At 31.5% G+C, this 26,601-nt stretch overlaps 1 protein-coding gene across 1 annotated transcript in view; it reads left to right on the top strand.

Moving 5' to 3' along the window:
* LOC145295912 (sorting nexin-19-like) overlaps positions 1-26,601 on the top strand; it is a 188,529-nt gene that overhangs the window by 137,805 nt on the left and 24,123 nt on the right. The window contains exons 2-4 of the mRNA XM_080141683.1: positions 13,877-14,009; positions 21,537-21,634; positions 23,933-24,058. Coding sequence (XP_079997809.1) covers positions 13,877-14,009; positions 21,537-21,634; positions 23,933-24,058 — 357 coding nt within the window. The remainder of the gene's footprint in view (positions 1-13,876; positions 14,010-21,536; positions 21,635-23,932; positions 24,059-26,601) is intronic.

Raw genomic sequence — 26,601 nt, 5'->3', positions numbered from 1 at the left:
GCGGTAAGACGTCAGATATTTTTTTCACTTTCTTTTATGCCTTTGCATCACGAGTTCAAGCCTGCCTGCCTACTACCACCTTTTTTTTTTTTCAACACACACCTACAAACATCCCGGGCAACGCCAAGCACCCAGGCTAGTCTATTATATAAATCTCACCTGTCTGTTTAAATGAAGTATGTATGTCTGCCTAAAACTTTCGACAGAGGCGACGGATTTTCATGAGATCAGTAACGTTTTGAAGCTTGACCCTTCGGATGACAAATATCGAAAAATTGACTAAAAACATTAATTCCTTCACCCTTAATTTGGCACTTTTCTACAAGGAGGGGTCGCTTTTTTCACCAATATTTTCTGAAAGTCATCCTCTCTTTTTGATTTACTAGCCTTAATTTAAATCTTCTCCACTTTCAGTTTAATGATGGACGCAAAGACAAAGACATCATGTTTTGTTTTTCATGTTTTTTTTCCTCCTTCACGGTATAGGTTTGAGCCTGCCTGCCTACTACCACTTTTTTTATTTTTGCCAAACACACACACTTTCAAACACCCGGGCAACGCCGGGTATCCAGGCTAGTTTATTATATAAAGGGCAGTTGTTTGTGTGCATGTGTGTGTTTGCGTGTAAAATGGTATGGCAGGCTAAACTCTCAAATGATGATGACAAGAAAAAAAATTTCTAAGCAGACCAAGCTTAGAAATCAGTAACATTTCAGAACCTAAGATTGTAGGAAAAACAAAAATTGTGCACCCTTAAAATTTCGGTGATGGAAGGGAGATAATCCCCTGTCAATCTTAGAGTTGTCACTCCTCCCTCTTTGTCAACCAATTTTTTCACACATACGAAATCATGGCCAAAAAAACAGAACAACCCCAAGAATACAAAAATATCTACAGAACCAGTAACTTTTTTCCTTTCTTTTCTAAGACAACAACCAATATGCTTGATGACGGTCGAAGGCTACACCAAATGAAACGTTGCACAAATAACATTCAAGATGAGAACAATAGTCCAATTAAAACAAGTAATATAAACAATCAGACCTCATCTCAAAAATACAGAATTGTGATAAGCCAACTAATTTAAATTCTGAAATGACACCAATTATTCTCTTCTTATTCCAGCATTGCTTTCAAACAACTCAGTATTTGCCGTGTCACTAAACCAGGGCATCAATTGCGCAATCCTTGCTTCCCTAATTTCATTTATCAGGTACTTTTCAAAAGGTATCCATTGTGTTTCAGAATATGAGATCGATAGAAGATGAATAAAAGGCAAAAGTAAAATAAGGTCTTTTTTGAAATATTGCTCAATACATCCTCATAATCTTGTAATGTGTCGTTGATATAATGGATACTTCCTTGGACTTTGTAATTGTTAATGCCAAGTTCCCATTTTATTCGATTTGCATGTAGTTTGTTAAATAACGATATTTACAAAAAGCTGTAAATTGTATTATGCCACTTAATAGCATGTCATATATTTGTTGGTGTTTTGCTTTTGAGGTGAAGGTTAGTTTTTGATCAAAGCAAAGCTGATTTATTGGTTGAGTTCGTGTGATGCTAAAAACTGATTCTAACTCTAATCCTACCCAGCACACAAAGTTCAGAGCTCAAGTTTAGAGAAAAAAAGTTGCTGCTTTTTTTTTGTCAGCCCAAAAGAATTGCTTACTTCATTCAGAGAAGAAGCACTTTTTGATCTCTCCATCCCAAAAAGTTAACTACCTATTGTCTCCCTTTGCCAAACCTTCACAAACAGCACTCGACTAGCTATAACAATTATCAAAATTCGCCCTTCTCTAACTGTGCCTAAATCTAAATATAGAGTCCATGAACAAAGTTTCTTTCCTAGAGCTGCCTTCCTGTGGAAATCTGTTCTGTTGGCTTGCTTGCTGGCTGATTACAACGTGGTCGTTTTCAAGTCCAATGTCAATAAGTTTTGTTGAGATGTATTCTTAAATAATCAAATTATACCCAATTTTAACCACTAATGATTACTATCCTGTTGTACTGGTGATCACCGTCCACTCTTTAACCCTTATCCTTGAGTGCCTTTTGGGCCTTGATAAGTGGTGACTCCCTTGTAAAATAAAAAAAAAATTGTCCAGTAATATAGTGAGTTAAAGTTAGAACTCAAACTCACCTGGATATAACGTGCAGAAATAACTCTGACATGTTCATCTCTTTCCGTTGCTTTGATTTTGTCTCTGATTGATTTCTACAGTTCTGAAATGATCTGAGAATTGTTTTGATAGCCATTATTTTGAAATAACCGCATAGATAAAATAGGGGTGAGATTAAGGTCCAGTGAAAGTGAAACTCATTTCAAATCACACCAACTGTTTAGACGATCACCAAAGCATACTGACACATCATTGGACAAAAATAAAACAAATACTGTTTATCATGCATGAATATGATTTGGTGGATGAGTTAGATCTCGAATGAAGTTTATTCATACCATGTAAGATTTAATTGTAGAAAATACAGTGAACTTTATTAAGTATTTCATACATGGCGTTTGGGGCAGGGGTCTCTATGTATGACCTTAATTAGATAAAAGAGAGTCCAAAAATAACGTTTATGCATTAGGTGAAAGTTATTTCCCTTAAATTAGAGTTACCTATCTTGATCAAATTTTTTTCTCATATTTTCCCCCTCTACTAAGAAGACTTAGAGTCCCAACAATTCAATAAAAAAAAATCATGTTGAAGCTTTTTTGTTGCAATCAGTCTCGGTTAGTAGGATTTCTGCAGAATGACCTCAAAACCTGTTTATTTCTTCAAAGCTGCAGCTTCTTTTTATTCTTCTCTGCTATTTCTTCAAAATGCAACGCTAAACAATCATTGTTACATCACAACGACGTTGCTCATCTCGCACTTGAATCTATTTACCTGTTATTCACACTTCCCAATGAGACTTTCAATTCTTTGTATTTTCATTCTCCAATCTTTTTTCTTTTTTTTTCTGCTTTTTTTTTTTATCTTAATCCAATGTGTTCTTTGCCATTTTTCATTTTTCTACATCAGATTTGTGTAATAAAAGACAAATAGAAAAAATCTTTTTATGCAAATGTTTTTTTTTTCATTCATGTTTATATTTGCTGTGTTTTATTTGTGTATTGATTAGTATATATGCATGTATTATATTTGTTTTGTATGTGTGTATTCCTTTGTATATATTGCATTTGATTTGTATGTGTGTATTACATTGGATTTGTATGTGTGTATTGCATTTGAATCATATGTATGCATGTAGTGTGTTTGATTTGTATATATGTGTGTACAACATTTGATTTGTATATTTGCGTATATTACATTGGATTTGTATGTGTGTATTGAATTTAATTTGTATGTATATGTGTATTGCATTTAAAGCGCTCCGTGCCAGACAGGCAAATATGCCAAAAACAGGTTTTGAAAACCCACTGCTCAAAGTTCGATAACATGGAAACTGGCATAAAATAATTATGTTTTAATGTGTTTTTGATCACATTTTGTAAAGTAGTTACTCTAGATTATAGTTAAATGCATAGATAATGATAAAAATAATAGTCATGCTCATAAAAAAAAAATATAAGAATGAGGGAACAAGTTATTAAAAATATATATATAAAAAAAAAAAAAGAGCCAGTGTGCCAACATGGAAACTGGCATAAAATGATTATTTATACACATATCAATGTGTTTTTGGTCTCATTTTGTAAGGTAATCACTCTAGATTAAAGTTAAATACACACAAAAAGTAACAGTTATGCCGGATGCCCATAAAAAGACTATAAGAATAAGGAAACAAGTTATGAAAAAACAATTATAAAAAAAAACTATTATTTTAATGTAACACTTACATTACTGCTGATACTATTCCGCTTCTGAAGTGTTGTTTTTGGCGAGGTGTGGGTGGGGGAGGTGTGAGTAATCAAGCAGGTCATCATCGAGATCATCATGGTCATCAACATCAGGTGTGTCAATCAGGATTTCTTGCACAGCAATCACATCCATCATAAACTGTTTGTGGTGAGGTTGAATGAAGGTTATTAGGGTTTTAATATCCTCCAGCTTTTTAACATCCGGTTTTACAGGTGTTGAGTATTTCTGGAGCAAGTGTGATGCTGCAATGTCAAACACACGGTTGTCATAAGACTTTGATCTCCCCTTCTGCAATTCGACATAATCAGGATCTTGTTGTTGGTATGTTGAATTGATGTCAAAGCCCTGTAGTTGTAGTTGCAACATAAACAAACACTTGACCGTTTTTGAACTTGATCCCAGCTGTTGCTTTCTGGTCATCTGGGTTTGCAACACTACAACGTTTACAAACCTTTGCATGTTAACCACTGTGAACAGTTTTGTATGATGACAGGCCTTGATAAAGTCAGCATGGTTAGGTTGGGAATAAACTTACTTTCTTTTCTAGTTTCTCAAAATCCCTATCACAAGGCAAATAGGAGTGTCCAAGTATCATTAAGAAGTGTTCAGTTTTGTTGAATCTTTGTGTATTTTACGGAGGCAAGTTAGAATTATATTAATATTTTTATTTTGTCCACCACATTTGTCACTAAAAAGACGCAATGTTTCGACATGATTGTTTGCAAAAGCACCAATGCAGTGTTGCAGACAGCTAGCTATTTCTCCAGACCCACTTTTACCGATGGACTCGTTCCATAAATACATGACGGCTTTTCCTGTTTGTATGTCATGTATACAAAAATTGTATGTTCACAGTTTACGTTAACTCTTGTGGGAAGCTTTGGAGTAGGCAGTGTTTGTTGCAAATCGAAACATAATGCAGCAACACACAGATTCTGGTTATTTTTGCAGGCCTGGCCTTTAAAAGATTATGAGCCTCCTTTGCTACATCCAAATGCTGTTTTTTTCATCCTGAAGTTGTCAGATTTTTTACACCATCTGTTTCTGCACTTAACCCACATATTTCATTATTCACTAAATGAAATAGTTCCAGGTATCACTACATGGTGGTTTAAAACCCATATTGAATTCAATATTAAAAATATGATAAAAATGGTTATCAACAGGTTCAAGCCTACTGTTATTACTTTTAACCAATCAAGGTACAATGTTTATGTTCAGTTCAGGAGGCAGGTATATCCTGTGGGGACTCTTGCCCTACCGTAATGACTCTACACCTCAGACATGCTAGCAATCACTGATTGCATTTGTTCATCATTTATTTTTGTTGATGGAACTGCATGACCACACTTGTCTGGTTCAATCACGCCTGTTGAGCTTTGTTTGGCAAGCACAGTTCACCCACGCTTTTCTTTAATACCATGTATGCTGTAAAAAGCATTTTTACAAACACTATGCAATCTGCTTGCATGCATCACCATATACTTTATGTGTCATGTCTATCCGCTAGGCCTATCATCCTTGAGACAAGAACACTGCACTTTCACACTACTTACGAACTTGGAAATATACACATTTTGCTGGTCAAAGTCGCCTATTTCCCAAAATTTATTGAATATTCCCTTTATGTTGTCTAGTCTTATTTTATGAAAACATCCACATTTACATGCCGGCACCACAATGCATGCTGAAACTTGTTGCTTCGTACCTCATGTATGTCTCTTCTTTGTTCCTTTTTTAGCTTTTGTTTTCTCCCAATTTTCTACACTCTTTCGGCATTTACAGGTATAGCTTGAAACACTACACTCTACTTCACTCTCTGTTGAACTCATTTTGCTGTAATGAGGATTATTTCCACTAAAAATCACAAAAAAAGTATCACTGAAAGGCTTCTCACTGTTGACAAACGCGGTATTAACACCATGAGACCAACTAACGCCATCTCCCATTGGCTCTAGTGCTCTTATCCTGGCCTAAGGTGTCTTCGATCATCTGGCACACACACTAGCGCGCATTTTGCTAGTAGGCACAAGTATGTTTCACGAAGTTATTTCAAGGGACAACTGTGTCAGAGTGGCGAAGTGATATAACTTAGTCGACTGGCTCAAAAGATAAAGCATAGATGGGAGAATGAAGTACCACAGAAAATGGATATTTGAGCCACTGGCGGCTTCATCTCTCTAGTATAGAGTACTTCATTTGATTTATATGTACGCGTATATTGTGTTTAATTTGAATGTATGTGTGGATTGCATTTGATTTGTATGTATGCGTGTATTTTAATTTTATGCATGTGTATTGCATTTGATCGGTATGTATTTTGTACTTGATTCATGTGTGTATGTGCATTGGTGTTTATGTAAATAATACGTAATATCAATGAAGCATTAAAAAGAGAAAATTACTTATAGCCTCTAAAATGCCTTTTTAATCTAATTTTAGAAATCTATCTCCACCCCACTTCCTATTGGCCGATTTTTATCTTTTTTTGTTTTTTTAAATATTAGTTTTACCTTCTACTGAAAAACATTCTTATGCTTAAAAATAAAAAAAATATTTAAAGCCAGTTTTAATTTCGCAGATGTTAATTTTAAAATCAAATTTTATAAGTTTCATTAGAAAATGATTACAAAAATAAAGACTTCTTCTATAGTTAAACAGCATCCTACAAATTTTTTCTCGGTTTCTATAGCAACAGGTTACATCATCTTTTTGTCATGTAACAGGATGAAAGAATAGTAATGGAAAGCCTACCTGATGATTACTGAATAAGTATTATAATTTGATTAATATTAATAACAGTGGCGGCTCGTGCCTGGAGCTGTGGAACTGCAGCACCCCCAAGTCATTTCTACTCAATATTATAGATACACGTTAAAAAGAATACGTTTATATTTTTCTTTCTACGTGATAATATGTCATATTAATAATTTTTATATATATATATATATATATATATATATATATATATATATATATATATATATATAATCCTGAAGCTTAATGTCGATAACTGTCCCCATACTCATATAAGCATAAAAGTAAAACTTTGCTTGGAGCTGCGAAATTCACAGTTACACATTCTTAGTGAAGTTCGCTTGTGCGCATGCCCGATCTAGACGACCGATATGAGCCAATTTGGAGGTGTAGTTTTCGCAGTTCCAAACTCTCGTGAAATGCGGTGTTTGCGCGTTTTCGCTTATTTTTTTAAGAGGCTTGTTTACAAATGTTTTCTTTTTATTATTATTAAAAAGTGTAACATGTTCTTGTAAATAAAATCTCCACCTTAAAAAAAATTCCCACACTTTTAAATGCGATTTCAGCAGACAAAAATATACAATATACCAAACTTTTTTTAAATTAAAAGTAGCCTTGAAGCTACCAACGTGACTAATGTTATTTTTTTTTACCTATATGGCTTATTTTGTTTGTGTTTTTAAGTAGTTTGAAATCTATTTATTTTGTAGTAGTTAAACTTTGCAGAATAAAAAATATTTATATTTTTTCTATAGAAAAGCGAAGAAAATTTTATTTTAAAAATACATTTTAGTTAGAAATGTTTTTAACTTATATATATATATGTGTGTATATATAAATATATATATACACACACACACACATACACATATATATACACACACATATATATATACACATATACACACACACATATATGTATGTACACACACACATATATATATATATATATATATATATATATATATACACACACATATATATATGTATATATAAATAAGCTTTAGCATTTATTTACCTCTCACGAGGACAATGTAAGAAGTTTTACACTTTGAACAAAGTTTTTTAAATTAAAATGTGCAATAACAAAACGAGTAAGTAAGCCCGTTTTTATAATAAGCAAATAGTAAATAGCAAAGCTTGTTTTTGTTTTTATATAAAAAGTTGTGAAAAGATTTGTAAATCAAATTATGTATCTTTAAAATGTTTTTTGTTTGCTCATAGTACAAACATGTAAACTTTTTTATTCTATATTATATTTTCAAAGTTTTGTTATAAACACACATTTTTAAATTTTGAATAAAACTGTTATCCAATAAAACCATTTTTAAATGGTAAACTCCTAACTTTACCATCGTTTGCAGGCAAGTAAATTTCCAAGATTTTGTTTTTATGAAAAAATAAATTATTAAAAAATTGTAAATTAAATGTATTTTAAAAAATGTTTTTCATTTGTTTGCCTGCGGAAAAGCCCTTAAAATTTTATTTAATCTGTAAAGTTAAAAAGAAATATATTTGTATATCTTTTTTTTTACTCTGTAAAGTGTACACAATTTAAAATAGTATTTTTTAATTAAAATGTTTTTGCGTATTACCCCTTTTTCGACGGCTTATAATGGCAAAGTTAAAAATATTTGTATTAAAAAAACAATTTTAATGACAAGCTTATTTTGTTATACGCCTATTTTTAATTAACAACAAGCTTTTATAAATAAAACCGTTTTTAAATTGTAAAACTTTTTTCGTTAATAAAAATCTGTGACCTAAAAGTTATAAAAGTATGATTCAATTCAGTTAGAACTTCCAGTTCAGTTGAATCGCAAAAAGAGGGTCACGTAAACATTGTATTCCTTCTACCTTAATTGATATTCTACTAATAGACTACCTAGTACTTACCTTTCCCAACACAATTGATATAAAAAGAATTTAACCATGGCCTCCTTGCATCCCCAATAAATAACTTCTGCGAAGGTAAGTGAACTTCAACAGATTGACTTTTCACAGCTGTCTCTTCATGATAAAGTTGAAATTAAGAAAAGAAGCCGTTCAACGCCTGATATTCAAATATCTCAGCCAGGCATTAGCAACAACAAAGTGCATATTCGTAGCTTTAATGGTACCAACGGAAAAGTTGGCTTTGCGGCTGTGAACTAAAAAAGGCATTGTTCTGCTTTCCTTGTTTGTTGTTTGGGGGTGATATAACGTAGACAAAAGATAGTTTCAGAACTATTAGCAAAATGAAAGATAAATAAAACCGTTTTTAAATAGTAAAACTTTTTTCGTTAATAAACATTGTATTCCTTCCACCCTAATTTATATTCTACTAATAGACTACCTAGTACTTACCTTTCCCAACACAATTGATATAAAAAGAATTTAACCATGGCCTCCTTGCGTCCCTAAGAAATAAAAAAGGCATTGTTCCCCTTTTCTTGTTTGTTGTTTGGAGATGATGTAACGTGGACAACAGATGGTTTCACAACTATTAGCAAAATGAAAGATAGAACTGAAAAGCATGAGAAGTCAAAGAAGCACGTTGACAATGTAGTTTCCCTATCAATTTTGGGGACCCTAAATATTAAAGAAAAACTTAGTGAGGCCTACAGACTTTCAATCAATCATCATAACATGAATGTTAAGAAAAACCGTGAAATTTTATCTAAAATAATAGATTGTATTTTCTTTTATGGGAACTTTGAAACTCCCTTATGAGGACATGATGAAAAAGATGATTCAGTAAATTCAAGTGTATTTAGAGGATTATTAAATTTTGCATCTTAATTAGATCCAGATTTAAAGAATCACTTAGAAACCAGTAGTGTCTTCAAAGGTGTTTCCAAGACCATTCAGAATGACATACTTGACTGTCTTTTACAAATATACCGTGATGAAATAAGGGCAGAAATTAGCAAAGCTTCCTTTGTAGCTGTCATGGCTGACGATACACGAATGATCATTGTTTTACGGTACGTCTTGGATAAAAAAATACTTGAACGCTTTTGGGGATTCTTTATTCCAGAAAACCAAAATTTATTCTACAGCAATTAGATATAATTCTTCAATGGAATCGCCAAAAACTGATAGCTCAGACATTTGATGATGCAAATGTCATGAAAGGCAAAAAAAGCTGGTGTTCAGGCGAAAATAAAAGCAGTTTATAGTAATGCACATTTCACTGTTATGCGCATCAACTTAATTTAATAATAAGGAATGCAGCAAGCATTACACGAAATGCTAGAATATTTATCTCTACCATTTTGGCTATTCCAACTTTCTTTTCTAGCTCACCACAGCGTCTGTCCATTCTCAAGAAGCATCTGGATTTAAGCATTCTACGTCCATCCGCCACAAGGTGGAACTTTAACATACATAAATAAAGTTCATGAAAATGTTCAAGCATTAAAAAACTGTCACTGAAATTCAGTCAACAGCGTATGTAGATGAGACCGTTGCAGAAGCGACAGGAATTCTGAAATATTTGAACAATGAAAATTTCATATTTTGGTTTGAGCTATTTCATAAAATTATGTCTCATGTTGAAATTATTTTTCGGGAAATTAGCATATATAAAGTCAATGAATACATAACAAATTTCAAAACTGCTATTTTAGAGATAAGAAACACCAAATACTGTGAAAATCCTTCACAAACACTCAAGGGCGAAGCTAAAGAACTGTGTGACTATATATCTGTTGATATAACGGATAGATATTCTTCTACTAAACATTTAATACTTGCTAAATTGTTTTACAAGAAAAGGTTTGCTAGTTTTAAGAAAAAACTACCTACAGAACAGATATCCTTGACAACTGAAGCATATCCCATGATTGAAAGGAAAGTTTGAAACTGAGCTAGAAATATTTTATAGTAGGTCAGATATCCATGCATATTGCAAAGTAATTGATCTCCTGAAATTTATTTTGGAAAACAATTTAAACAATGTTCTTAGTGAAATCACAAAACTCATAAAAATTATCTTGACAATTCCCATGACTACATCAGGCAGAACGGTGTTTTTCAACTCTGAAAAGAATAAAAACTTTTCTAAGGAACACCATGGGTTGCAAAAGACTAAATGCACTTGCAGTGCTTTCAATTGATAAAAAAGTTCTTCAGCAGTCATTCAGAAGTTAAGGAGAAAATTATCAATCTTTTCTCACAAATTAAAACAAGAAAACTTGAGTTTACTTCCAAATGAATGTAATAAGTAAAATATTTAAAATATTTACATCTATTTAGGATTCTTTTAAGTTATTGTATTTTATACGTGTGTATACGTATAAATTATATATATTTTTCATGTTTGTTTTATTTTTACACAATATTAAAACAATAGGTATTTTTTTTAAAACAGCACCCCCACTAATCTTAGGCACGAGCCGCTACTGATTAATAATAATTAAGGCAACAGCATATTCTTTTCATTGTTTTGAGACTCGAGTTTGTATCCGTTGATATCTTATATGCTGTTATATAGAGTGATGTGGTTCTTGGTTAATTAACTGTGTCGTATATATACTAGAGAGTCAAAACAATGAAAAGAATATCCTGTTTTCATAGCCCTAATAATAATATATGATAATGCTTACAACACGCATTAAGTATTATAATTTGATTGTTATTAATAATAATATGCGATAATGAACCATAGAGATGCAACGTCTGTATCCACTGCGTCATAGGCCCCAAAGGGCGATCAAGGCTGGATTTTTTGGTCTTATCTGCCCAAGTTTTTTTTTTGTCTGTGTCAAATGGTATATTATTTTTATTTTTGGAATCCTTTCGAAATGAGTAATTTATATATTGATTTATTTGTGGACTGTTATCCTCATTGTCTAATTATTGTTGTTGTTGGATACAGTTCGGTTTACCACCTGATGAAGGCCAGAAGAATAATTGGTCGAAACGTTGTGAAACAACAACTAGAAGATGAGGATAATAGTCCGCAAATAAATAAGGAAAGTATCACAACAATGGCTTATAGCATGACCTTGCTGGTGTGAAACATACATAATCCATTCACACACAAGGGAAAGAGATGGAGGAGTGCCTCCCTTGATTCACATTCGAGTAGATATTGAATAAAATAAATCTAATATATAAAGTAAAAGTTCTAATTTATATGATTAAAATACGAATTTATTTAAAGTAAAAAATGTGGAAATTTTCAATTCCTTTGTTCTTAATTCTATTTTTTTTTATATATAATGGAAATCGCTCCCAGACAAGGCATGAAGCCACCTGAGCTAAAACAAAATTAATTAATGGTGAAAAACTAGCCAACGTAGATTCCAATCCATAAATTATTTTCCTTTGCGTCATAAACATTTCTCATTGAATGGGAGGACAAAATAAAGGGAGCACAAGTTAACTGCCAAAACAGGATCGTTTTTTAATCTCTACAAATATTTCAATTACATAGCATTTTTAAAAATTTTAATTTTTTTGTTAAATATTTTTCTTGTGATGATAATGCTGGTAATCACCTAATATGGAAATCATTGTTGAAGATTTTATTTTTAGAGATGATTCTTTTTGCTTTGGATGAATCCAAGATTTACAAAAAATGAATCTTAATATGTGATATGTTAAAAACATTCATGATGCTGGGAGAAATAATATCCTTATTGTCTTCATAACTTTTTTTTTAAAGAAATTCTTGATATATATTTAAAACGTTAAAACAAACATGGTTATTAAGAAAATAAGAACAGCACTGTGGATGTTTTTATCATGCGACATGCAGATTCCTTTTTGGTAAATTGAATCTCAGATTCATTGACAACATGGGGTGTTCAAGTTGTAAGGAGTAGACATGGTTACAATAAATATAATAGGAATGCAATTCAGTTATAAATATAGAATAAGCCAAAGGTAAAGTCAGTATATATAATATATATGTGTATATATATATATATATATATATATATATACATATATATATTAATTTTGTTAGCAGAAATTTGGTCCATTTTCTTTAATTGAATGGTAAATAAACCCAAATGGTAATAAACCTAAACAAGAATGTTATAGTTTGATTAAAGCGGTGTGCATAATATATAAAGGATATTTTATATTGAAGAAGGCTGTGACAGTATGAAAAGTCAGTGTGGGCACTGGGAAAACTTTATAAAAAGAAGAAAAAAAAGCTAGTGCTCTTGCATACAACTTACATATCCAACTCTACACACATTTCTTTAGGCAATTTGATAAGGAGGCGATGCCTTGAAATATTAGGATTGTACCGGTCTACACTATGAGTAAAAATTAGTGATAAAAGAAAACTATTGCATACACATTCCAAAACACCATATATTGTCTTACTGTCTTTTTGTTGTTTTGTCCATTTATTCAGCTTTCTCATTGTTTATACTTTTATGCATTGTCAAAACTTTCTAAAATACAAAAAATCTCTTACAATGTAGATAAGTAATTCCAGTGCAGTAAGTATATACAAAAAAGTGTTCATTCTCACTATAATAGGTTTGATTTGGTTTGGTTTGAGTGTTTTGTTCTATGGCATATCAACTCTTTTCAAGTTATTTATTTAATGTTGAATCCAGTAATTTTGGATAAAGTTTTTATGTTTCAAGTTCTTTATTATCTTCAAATATTTATTTATGAAGTTTGATTTGTTGCTTTATAGAAAAACATTGTTTCTTTTGTTTTTGACTTTGCAGAACATGATTGAGTTTTGCAAAGGGAAAGCAAAAAACAAAACAAAACAACAACAACGTTTGGTGCATTTTAGGTCAGGAAGTCAGTATCTTCATACAACCTAATATGGTAACACCAGAATCATAATAGGTACTGCATTAAAACAACAAATAATTTTAGTTTTATTAGGATTCTCTCATAGAATAGAATGTAATTTTGTCAAATGTCTATAAAATTGCAACAGGAAATGTGCAGCACGTATACGAAATGCACAAATACAGGGTGACAAAAAAAAACGGGCCCCAACTTTAATTAGGCCCTGTTTCTTAGTGTTTTGTCCGAATGAAATGAAACTTTGGCCATAACTAGTTTATTATATTCAAAACATCACATCAAAACACTAGGGTCTCTTTGGCCTTTTTTTCTCTGTTGACTGTAAAATGCTCAGAAAAACAATTGAATGTCCTCTGTTTTTTTTTTTTTGGTGTATTCCAAGAAAAACTGAAAATTAATTTGAAGTAAGTGACATTATCGTTGTTATATTTTTTATTTGTTCGTCTTTATAATGTATACTTTTGTTTCTTTCTTTTCAGTATGATGCCTTATATGTTACTGAATCTGGAGAATTGTCTCTAAAATCTGGAGAAGTGAAACGCAGATTTCGGGAGTTTCTCAACTTACAGCTTCGACTGGAAGAGAAACGAGCTTACAAGAAAACATTAAAAGGTCAGTTGAAGTTTAGAAACTAACGAAAAGCAAGAGGACAAATGTTGATTAAATATAAAGTCTGTTTTATGTTGTTTAAATTTATTTTTAATTTTTCTCATCAGTTTGTTCAAGCTGGGGATGGGGCATCCTACTGGATGCCAAACAGTCACCTGCTAACTCATATATTCCAACTGAGAGATCTTTTTAAGATTTTGATCGTCCCTTTAAGTGCAATTGTTTGAATCTCTCTTGCACTTGGTTCACTGGGTATATTTGGCAGGTAGTTTTTGAAATTCTTTTTCATGAGTCCAGTTGCTGCTATACTAACTGGAATGATAGAGATCTTCCTTAGATTCCAGTTTCTTTTCATCTCATAAATAAGACGGTATTTTCTACCTTTTCCTTCTCCATTCTGTTTAACCCAGCATCATTGGGGGACACAAACTTCTACTAAGGTTGCTTCTTTCTCCTTCTTGTCCCATATCACTATGTCAGGTTTCATGGCTCCATTTTCTAGGTACATAGCTGTAGGAATTGCATAGTCATACTAGATGGTATATGACTTATTTTTGACTGTTCTTTCTGGTATATGTTGCCAGGATTTGCTGCTGCATTCGTTTAATCATAAACACACCTCAAGATGAGTGCAAAACTCTCAGTAACTCTGTCACATTCCTCTCTTGTAACTAATCATTTTGCTGATGATAGCCATCTTCAATTGAGTTATAATCTGGGGATTGTTTTGGTATACATTATGTTTTTAGATAACATCCGAGATAGAAAACTGTCAACAATTTTCATCACTCTCTACCTGTGCCTAAAACTAGACAAAAATTCCATGAACGGAGCTTTCTGAGATCTGTTTGTCTGTGGAACACATGACTATGGGGCTGCTTCCCAGCTGACTATACCATGGTCATTTTCAAGTTTAATGTAAATAAGTTCTTGTTTATTAGCCATCCTACTTATATGATTAAACCTTACCCAAGTTCTATCATTGATCATCACAGTTTTGTCTTATACAAGGGACTGGAGACCACCTATGAATTTAATATTCCCTTGACACTTCTTCCTTTGGAGGAAGCTGGTTCAACCCGCTTTGGGTGAATGCCATACAACAAACTAACGAAATGGTTTGATCTCACCATCTACCGATACTCATTAACATTTGTCCTAGAGTGTCCCCTGCACTTTGATAAGTGGTGACTCTCAAGTAAAAAACAAGTCTTTAGGGCACCCAAACATTTTGTTGTTCCCCCGACAAAGGAGGGATTGAACTTAGTAATTCATTTGTTCGTTTGTTTGCACTTTTCTTAATAACTACGCCTTGGATTTAAAAAAAAATTTTTACACAAGCATTAGTCATGGTGAAAATAAATATTTGTCAGAACGGATTTTCCAGGATAACTCTGGTTGCCCCCCTAAGGGCCATTACAGGGGTAAAATTGCTCCAAAATCATTTATTTGTTCATTTGTTTGATCCAAGGATTTCACCTGTGCATGACAAGTTTTTTTTTCTTTTATCGATTCATCACAATCATCACATAAATACTTCTTGCAGCGTTCAGCGTATCATGACAATGCGCACCAAGGAAAACAAAAAATCTCTTTCATAACATGCATCATGCAAGGTATGTTTCATCTTTACAGCATTCCTCTACCTTGACATAGCAGTCCTCTTCTATATCCTGGTCACTCTCGAAATCCTCTTTCCAGACTTATTAACTGGGGGGGGAACCCTGCATGCTCGGCTTGCTCTTGTTTTCATCGAGATTATGGCTCCATGATATTTTATGATACCACTCCATATATGTAATTCCAATCCTTTGTAATAATTATTAAATCATTTAGATCTGTAACTTTATAATTCTGTTGTATATATGTTGATTTCTTTTTCTCAATTTTAATAAAATTATTACTTTTCTCACACTTATATGTTGCTATGTAAGTTTCAGCTACACAAGAAATAAGGAACTATTAAAAAAAAAGAAGATGAGAATTAAATGATGACCTCCCTCAACTTTTAATATTTTTCGGCAGCTGTTTTTTTTGTTTACTTTATAAAAAAACATACTTGGCCTTATGTTTTTGTGTCATATCGATTTTTGTTTTATTTGTGTCATATCGATTATTTTTTTATACTCTCCCCTTCCTCCCGAAGAAAATAAATTATGGATTTTGGGAAATCCTATTTCTGAAGATGAATAACAAGGTTTCTATTTTTGTCTTCCCCTTAGTTTCCCAACCCTGAAACTTGTAAGGCAAGGAAATAAGATTCTATCAATTTAACCAAATCACTCATGGACACAATTCCATCTGTATTTCTGACGTTTTGCAGAAGGAATTCACCTTTTCTTTTTAATTTTTTTTTTATCTCACTACTCTTCCCAACTTCCAAACTGCATGATCTGCTCTCTCCAATTTGATTCAATCTGCAATGTTCTGTTCCAACATTATTATCACACTCCCTCGCCATCTTCCAAAAATTCTTTGACGCAACGTTTCACTCTAAAAATCTTTACAATGTCAGTTCATTTTTGTACTTTCCTCTCCTTCCTTTTAAATCGAAGTAGTTGAGTTGATAGGCTTCTAAATCAATAGCAAAAAAAAAAAAAAAAAGAAATTAAATCAATCTATAAAAGAAAGCCCATACCTAATCAATAATAATGTATGTATGTATGTATGTATGTATGTATGTGTGTGTATGTCTTAGTGACCTTGAAGCCTTGTTCTATTCGTAGAAATATCAGCATTTGTGAATGAAGAAGAAAAAGAAGAAAAATAGTTCAAGTTGAAAGCGAGAGGATGGCAGGTGTTATCCACTTTTTTAAGAACTGCTAAAAAGTTTTGGGTTTTTGTTTGTTGACAGACAAATTACCAAGAATTACTTCATCATTTTCTATGATTCTCCTTGGAAAAAGTGAAAAGAAACAAGGAATTTTTTTTTAGTAAACAGTCACTGCTTATCAAGGTCCAGAGACCACTCAAGGACAAGAGTTCAAGATATCAGTTGAGCAATGAGCACCACCGCATGAGAATTAGAAGCAACCAGTAGATTGGCCAGAAAATTTATTGAGAGAAATTGTTTATTCAGGAGGATGGTTTAATGAATATTTGTTTATAATAGATTTGAAGACAACCATTTTCTAGTTGGCTAGGAACCAGTTTCACGGTATTTTGTTTCAGAGATGGAAGGCTCTAAGAAACTTTGTTTATGGAAGTTCTGCTTGGTCCTTAGTACTGAGAGAAAGAGAGTAAAAAACAAGTTCAGAGATGATCAATGAGCCAGATGTGATCTTATTGTGAATGTTTTACAGTAGTAGTGGGAGGGGGGACAGGGAATTTGAGCCCGGACGAGCACCTACCATAAACATATCGTTACAGTACAGATAGGTTAACAATATCTCTTCTGTGCAGAGGCGGCTGCAGGGAAGAGAAGGGGTCATCTCTCACTAGATTGCAAAATTAGTTTTGTACTCTGTTATGATAAGAAAGATTGCTCCAAACAGAACATCTCTAAATGTGATGGCAGTACTACATCCTAGAATGAATCTGGCTCCTATGCAGGTAGAAGATTGCATCAGTAGTGAGGTATCTTCTGGAGTGATAGAATGATCCAACCATTTTATTAAGTGATCGTAACAACAGATTTGATATAAGTTTTCCATTTCAGGTCTGGAATAAAAGTTAGACGTAGAAGTGTATCAAGGCTTCTTTAAAGAGAAAGTTATTCATTTAAGCTGGTAAAAATGATGATCCAAACGTTGGTAGTGAAAAGAGATGAGCAATGTTTCTGGCAAGGGTTGGGGGAGAAAATGCTATGCCATTTAGTCAGCAGTGTTGTATGAGTAGCAACTGGAGGGGAACCTTCTGAGTTATTTTTTCTTTCTTGCTATCTCTACTCTTACTCCTGTTACTACTACTACTACTACTACTACTATTAATAATAATAATAATACTTGAGTACTGAAGCATTTTTAAGTGGGCTGGCATTATCCATCTGATAGTCTGGAACCCAAACCTTGGTGTAATTCCCAAAGAAGCTGTCCTATCAGCAGATGCAAAGTGATATTGTGATTTGTTGAATAGTGTTTGGAGAATACAGTAGTCTCTGGTGGGGCTTCTCAATGCCATAGTTACGACTTTTCCCTCATCATTGATCAACAAAATAAATGTTACTTTCTCTTTCTTTGTCTCTATGTTTTAAAAAATTTTTTTGATTGCATTTTCACCCCAAACAAGAGGCTACAATCTGGGACTTAATTTGCAGGGATACTATGTAGGGAGTTGAGCAGCAAGATGTCTGTTTACATTACATTTGAACTTCTGCATGTCAGTACATTCAGGGAATTCCAAAGTTTAGCAGTTCAAGAGAAGAAACTATTATAATAGAAGGCTTTCCGGCATCTGGGGATCTCTACTGTATAGGGGTGGGATTTTGCTGCTTGTCGGGTTTGTCAGGGGTATTTAAGTCGAGGAGGTACAAGGGCTTGTAGTTCATTGGAGCATCTACCATTAAAATACTTATAAAACAAGCAGAAGGATACAACATTTCATCAATGCGACAGAGCTTAAGCCTAGCTAACAGTGCGGGACCTATTAGGTTGGTGACTCTCTTTTGAGCACTGTCTAAGAATGAGAAACTAGTAGCAGATGCATCAGCATAAATGTGACAACAATACTCCATATATAGGCGAATGGTGGTCTTGTAGAAGTACAGGGTACTGTCAGGCGTAAGTAACTTTCTAGCACAATAGAGAGAGCCTACCTTCTTTGCAGCAGCCTTCGCAATGCCCTCAATGTATCTGTTCCAACACATGTTTCCTGTGAACGTTAAGCCGAAGAGTTTGAATGAAGTACTTTCAGGTAATGTATCATTAGCCATTGCTATCGGTGCTTTCAACAATTCTGCTGATATTTTTCACAAAACTTCTTAACCTCGTTTGATACATTAAAAATAGCCATTTTTTTCTGCTATTGTATCACATGCTCCAAGTATGAAAAGAAAGTGAATCAGAAAGATATTGGTCATCATTGCTCTTCAATGTGTTGCCATAGATTGTTGTGTCGTCTGTGAATAAATATTCTTAAGGTATGTGTTTTTGAGTTGTGTACAGTGCAATTTCTCCTTCTCCCAAATATCATCCATGGAATTATTAATCAAATTCTCAATCTTTTCTTTTAATCCAATCATATTTGGTACTAATAAACTTAGCCTATATCTGATTTGTCCACCAAATTTTAGTCTTAAATGTTCAACAGTCTTTGTTTCGTTGCCATTTAATGGTATACAGGAAGACACTTTGATGATCATTTAATTACAGTAAGACGTGTGATCCTGAATAGATTTTATACTCATCGATTCTAATCCTCTTTTCCTTCGATTTTTATCGGTGGGATTATCTGAAGATAATGTCTGGACTATTCCTGAACTGAAAAGAGTAACCATTGTTCAAATTAGGAAATTACTAAGAGGGGAGTGTGTGAAAGTTATTAACAATTTACCATCGTCTGTGCTTATCCTCGAAATCACTCATTTCTTATACCAGAGAGAGAGAGAGAGAGAGAGAGAGAGAATAGCATATTTGCGATAATAACCAAATACATATCGATATCCGATCAATATCAGTAGAATCACAGCAGAGGTGTGATATGAGGAGAAAAATCTAAAAACATTCAAGACTTGCATATATATTGTATAACCACAGTATGCTTCAGATGTATTTTAATAATTCTTGAACCGTGTTCAGTAGATGAGTAGAACTTAGTAAATAGTGTGACAATATATTTGGCAAGTAAGCTACACAGAAACATTCATGTTTAGTTCCTAGCATTCCCCACTTTTAAAAGGGCCAATTAGTAGTTGGCCTTATTCTACCACATGAGAGCTAAAATAATTTATCTGTTCTATTTATTTTGTTACCAGTTGCAATTTTAGTTTATTATTCTCGTTTCAATCTTTGTATTTATTTATTTTATTTTTTATTTTATTTTTTATTTTATTCATGTATTTTTTTTTCTTCATATAATTATCCTAAAGTAAAATTTATTCTGTTTACAACTAGTTGCTATTTTCATTCTATAATTTAGTCATTTTGGGGATCTTTATGAATTTAAATTTCTAGTTTCTCATTCAAGCATAATCTACTTGGATTGCAAAATACTTGCATGTCCTAGCAAATCATAATATTTTTCATGCGCTGATTATTGGTGAGCATCCATCTTTTTTTGAGCTTCTAGTAATCGTTCAATAATGATATTTTAAATCTGGATTTTTTTTGTGATTGAATGTACTATCTTGATTATTATGCATGGTTTTAAGGGAGTTCATAATAATATCAATGAATCATATCATTCTCTTATCATTTCTCTCCATGCAACGTATGTCTTCAACCTTCACTAGCCAGGTTTCACTTTCATAGATCACCACACTACATATGAATGCCTCATACTCCACAAAAAAATAAATACACAAATTACTCATCTCAAAGCATTATAATAATAATAAAAAAAATGATACTAATAATAACCTATCCCTATCCAGGTCTTGATTTATCCCTCTTTCTCTCAAACCCATTTTTATCACTTCCTCCCATATTTTTCTTAGTCTTTCCCTTTGAACTGAACCTGCTACCTCAACTGTTCTACATCTACTAATCCAAGAACTATCATTCTTTCAATGTGGTTGTGCTATTGAAGTCTCGTATTCTGCACATATATCTATACATTGTTCCAATTAATCTCTCTAAAGTCATTAAATCTAAGCCTGTCTTTAAAATTCACATTATGACATTTGTCATGTCATTCTTATATTATTTATTGTCATGCAATGCATGTCCTCAACTCTCAGTAACAATGTTTTACTTCCATACATCATCACACTGTGTACACATGCCTATTTGGCTCTTCCCTTGGACAACAGTGGTAACACACCACTGGTTATTAATGGCAGAAATTTCCTGAACTAATTCCATCCATACCTAACTCTTGCAATCACGCTATAAACAATTCTACTCTGTGCTCAAATGGTATCACCAAGGTAACCAAACTTCTCAACAAACCGATAGTTTTGCCATCCAGACATACTTTCTCCACATCTGAGTTTTCATCCATCTTCATTGTCTTACACTTCTTGCATATAAATTGGTTATCCTCTCTCAACCTACCAGTAATTTCACTGCATTTTTTATGTACCCAAATCTGACAAATACCAACAAAGATTTAGTGTCAAAACTGAAAAATGTTATGGTATGAACATGTTAGAAGAATCGGAATTAGTTTTTAGGTTAGTAGATGTAGAAACAGTTATGATAGCAAGTTCAGTTTACTGGGGAAGGACATATGGGAGGAAGTAATAAAAAATAAATGGACCTTAGTGATAAATAAAAACCTGGCCAGATATACGTTAGTTTTGGAGTCAATTTGTTTAAAGCCATCTGGTGTATAGCAGCATATGAAATGGACATTAAACTGAATATAATGATGATATGAATGTATTATTTTTTTGTTTTCTCGTTTAAAAAACAAATTATTTTTTATTATTAGGTATCAAAGGTCCAAAAAGATGGTTGTGCATTCCGTTTGGCAATATGGACCAAGAAAATGTTGCCCAACGGAAAAAATTTCTTGACAATTATTTAAAGGTGAGTTAAAAAAAATTGACTAAACATTTGAAATGTTTTTTGCTACTCAATTTGTATTGTTTTTTTTATATATATATTATTAGGGATGTTTACTAACATATCTTCTGTGGGAAATTATTTTTGGAGTAATGCTGAAACCCGTTTTGGGGTGGGGTGGGTTTACGATGTTCATGCAATCTTTCTGTACTAAATTTAAAAAAAAAACGGTGATCTTCAGACATTTAAGATTTAAAGATTAACTTTTATAAATCCAAAAGACATTCTTGTATTCCTTGTCAATTTTGTTGCTTGTGTGATTTAATAAATCAAAGAATATTTGAATATTCAAATATAAAGATATTTAATGAATGAAAGAATATTTGAATATTCAAATATAAAGATATTTAATAAATCAAAGAATATTTGAATATTCAAATATAAAGATATTTAATAAATCAAAGAATATTTGAATATTCAAATATAAAGATATTTAATGAATCAAAGAATATTTGAATATTCAAATATAAAGATATTTAATAAATTAAAAAATATTTGAATATTCAAATATAAAGATATTTAATAAATTAAAAAATATTTCAATATTCAAATATAAAGATATTTAATGAATCAAAGAATATTTGAATATTCAAATATAAAGATATTTAATAAATCAAAGAATATTTGAATATTCAAATATAAAGATATTTAATAAATCAAAGAATATTTGAATATTCAAATATAAAGATATTTAATCAATCAAAGAATATTTGAATATTCAAATATAAAGATATTTAATGAATCAAAGAATATTTGAATATTCAAATATAAAGATATTTAATAAATCAAAGAATATTTGAATATTCAAATATAAAGATATTTAATAAATCAAAGAATATTTGAATATTCAAATATAAAGATATTTAATAAATCAAAAAATATTTGAATATTCAAATATAAAGATATTTAATAAATCAAAGAATATTTGAATATTCAAATATAAAGATATTTAATGAATGAAAGAATATTTGAATATTCAAATATAAAGATATTTAATAAATCAAAAAATATTTGAATATTCAAATATAAAGATATTTAATGAATGAAAGAATATTTGAATATTCAAATATAAAGATATTTAATAAATCAAAGAATATTTGAATATTCAAATATAAAGATATTTAATAAATCAAAGAATATTTGAATATTCAAATATAAAGATATTTAATGAATGAAAGAATATTTGAATATTCAAATATAAAGATATTTAATGAATGAAAGAATATTTGAATATTCAAATATAAAGATATTTAATAAATCAAAGAATATTTGAATATTCAAATATAAAGATATTTAATAAATCAAAAAATATTTGAATATTCAAATATAAAGATATTTAATAAATCAAAGAATATTTGAATATTCAAATATAAAGATATTTAATAAATCAAAGAATATTTGAATATTCAAATATAAAGATATTTAATGAATGAAAGAATATTTGAATATTCAAATATAAAGATATTTAATAAATCAAAGAATATTTGAATATTCCAATATAAAGATATTTAATCAATCAAAGAATATTTGAATATTCAAATATAAAGATATTTAATAAATCAAAGAATATTTGAATATTCAAATATAAAGATATTTAATAAATCAAAGAATATTTGAATATTCAAATATAAAGATATTTAATAAATCAAAGAATATTTGAATATTCAAATATAAAGATATTTAATAAATCAAAGAATATTTGAATATTCAAATATAAAGATATTTAATAAATCAAAGAATATTTGAATATTCAAATATAAAGACATTTAATAAATTAAAGAATATTTGAATATTCAAATATAAAGATATTTAATAAATCAAAGAATATTTGAATATTCAAATATAAAGATATTTAATAAATCAAAAAATATTTGAATATTCAAATATAAAGATATTTAATGAATCAAAGAATATTTGAATATTCAAATATAAAGATATTTAATAAATCAAAGAATATTTGAATATTCAAATATAAAGATATTTAATAAATCAAAAAATATTTGAATATTCAAATATAAAGATATTTAATGAATCAAAGAATATTTGAATATTCAAATATAAAGATATGACTAATCAAGCTTGATTTTTGTTTTAGCTTTTTTCTAAGTTTCTTTAACAGTGAAATTAGGTTTTTTTTTTACACACTAATATTTTTTCAAAATATAAAACAACATATTTTGTTAATGTTACGTTTTTTTTCATGCAAATAAAATTTTGAATAATTATTTTTTCTTTCCTCATTTAACCCCCCCCCGCCCCCAGAATCTGATAAAAAAGGAAGACATTTGCAATGGTCCTGAATTAAAGGAGTTCCTGGCTCATGAAGGTGATGCCCACATAGCATTTGTACGCAAAGCACCTGAAATAAATGTCCCACGAATTGACAAAGTAAGTTTATTTTTCTTTACTCATCTACGAATCATTTTATATTTTAAGATATCATCATCATTATTTTTTTTTTTTACTCCCTAGGAGTTTGCACATAAATCGTTATCAGTGATTGCTAACAACTAGTGGTGTTCCCCTGGAATCCGAGTGACAAGTCTCCTCAGATTTCCAACATTCTCCACTTTTTAAAATAATTATTGCAAATTATTTTGTGTTATCGCAACAGTCGTTTACCATCTATTTCTTGTTAGCAATGCTCGTTGGTTTTCTCTAGAATTCAAGTGACAATAAACCTCCCCAAGATTCCCGTATTCTTGCATCCTTCCAGTACAGGTTTGGTTGGTGCTCTCTCTCTTGGGTCTTTCTAACTTCTTTGGCTTTTCACAGCAATTATGTATGGCATCAGACACAGTATATCTATATATTTATATCTTTAATTTGAAGCATGACTGACTTATCTTCTTTTTGTTATTTGTTTATTTTTAAACGTCTTAAACCAGCATTATGAAACTGTGTTTTTTCCATCATCATAATCGATTTAACATCCATTTCATAAGCTGGCACATGTTGGATGGCTTTAAAAAGTTGATTTCCAAACTAACCTATTTTAGGCCAGATTTTTATTTACCTCTCTTTCTCTCAAGTCTATTTTTTCCAAGTGATAAAAATAGACTTGAGAGAAAGATGTTATCCTTGACCTTTTCCTATCTGCTGGACCTGTTATCTCAACTGTTCTACCTATTCTTTCAATGTGCCCATTACATCAAAATCTCTATTTCTGCACATATGTCCTTATACAGTTCAGATTTTAACTGCCTTTAAAGTTATCAGAACTGAGGCTGTCTTTAAGACTCACATTTCACATCCATCATATCATTCTCATATCATTTCTTGACATGCAATGCATGACCTCAACCTTTAATGGTCAGGTCTCACATCTATACATTATTACACAGTTTGCACTTATCTGATAGACTTTTTCCTTGCTCAAATTGCGTGAGAAATTCAGCCTTATATCCGTTGCTGTGCAAGCAACATCATGGTGGTTGGATAATGGGAAAATTATTAATTGCTCATTGTTCACCATACTCTCTTAGATTTTCCAGAAATTGAGAGTTCCTAATTTCTGTGACTCAATGTGTTTTCTGGTCATGTCTGTATACCTAGATTTAATTATGGCTATTACATTTTTACAATTTATATATATATATATATATATATATATATATATATATATATATATATATATATATATATATATATATTTGGAGTTATGGTTGTTGAATTATCAGAATGCTTGCTGTCTATGCACAATAGAAGCTGCATAAGTCTAAGTGAATAATTTGAGGATCATATTCGCTTTAATGGCCATTTTATATACTGATATGCATTAAGCAGCTTTAAGAAATCAATTTCCAATCTCTGGCCAAGTTTTTATTGATCCTTCAGATAAATTTTTATTAATTCCTTCCCTGTTTACCTTGGCTTTCTCTGTGAACTGGACCTTTTGCCTCAACTGTTATACACATCTACTAACCAAATAACTCTTATCATTCTCTTAATGTGGCCATACTATGGAAGTCTCCTGTTTTGCACACATCTCTTTATGCTATCCAGATTTAATCTTCCTCTGGGTTTATCAGAATTAAGCCTGTCTTTAAGATGCACATTACACACCATTGTACCATTCTAATATCATTTCTCTTCATACAACGCATATCCTCAAATTTCGCTGACCCAGTTTCACTTTTATACATCATCACACACTGTACAAATATCTGCATGTCCTCGATCCTCACTGGTCAGGTTTCAATTTCATACACCATCTAGACGCTTTTTTTGGTTAACAGTAGTAACATTCTGCTGGTCATTAAAAGCAGAATTTTCCTGAGCTTACTCTATTTACTCCTAACCTTTGTAATCACACTCGCACCTACTTGTCCCTGTGCTCCAATGATACCACCAAAATGTGCCTGTTATAGAGCGTGGTGTCATCAGAAAATATACCCATCTTAGAGACAATTTTATCGGGGAGGTCATTTATGAATATTAGGAATAATAAAGGTCCAAGGACTGACTCCTGAGGTACACATGCATTTATATCATAATGTTTAGATGTACGACCATCGAGGACAACCTGGATTTTTCTCTTACTCAAGAAGGATTTAATTATGTCAAGTATTCGTCCAGTGATACTGTATGATCTGATTTTCCTGAGAAGACCATGGTGCCATACCCTGTCAAAAGCCTTAGATATATCTAGGGCTACTGCCCTACCTTCCTTTGCTTTGTCCAGTGTATGGTACATACGTTCAGAGATTACAGTTAGGACATCTGCTGTAGAACAGGCTTGCCTAAATCCATCTTGTTGGTCGATCAAAAGTTTAGCTGCTGTAAGGTGATGGACTAGAGCTTGATTAATTATGGACTCAAATATTTTGGTGAAGAAAGGGAGGAGGCTAATGGGGCGATAGTTTAATGGGTCAGTTCTACTTGCAATTTATGGACTGACTGACTTTGACAAGATGAAATCAAGTTTAACC

The sequence above is a fragment of the Euprymna scolopes genome, chromosome 16, assembly GCF_053919585.1.
Source record: "Euprymna scolopes isolate OS-2025 chromosome 16, ASM5391958v1, whole genome shotgun sequence".
Taxonomy (NCBI): Eukaryota; Metazoa; Mollusca; class Cephalopoda; order Sepiida; family Sepiolidae; genus Euprymna; species Euprymna scolopes.
The sequence above is the reverse complement of the archived record's forward strand: the minus strand, read 5'-3'. Positions and strand labels throughout refer to the sequence as shown.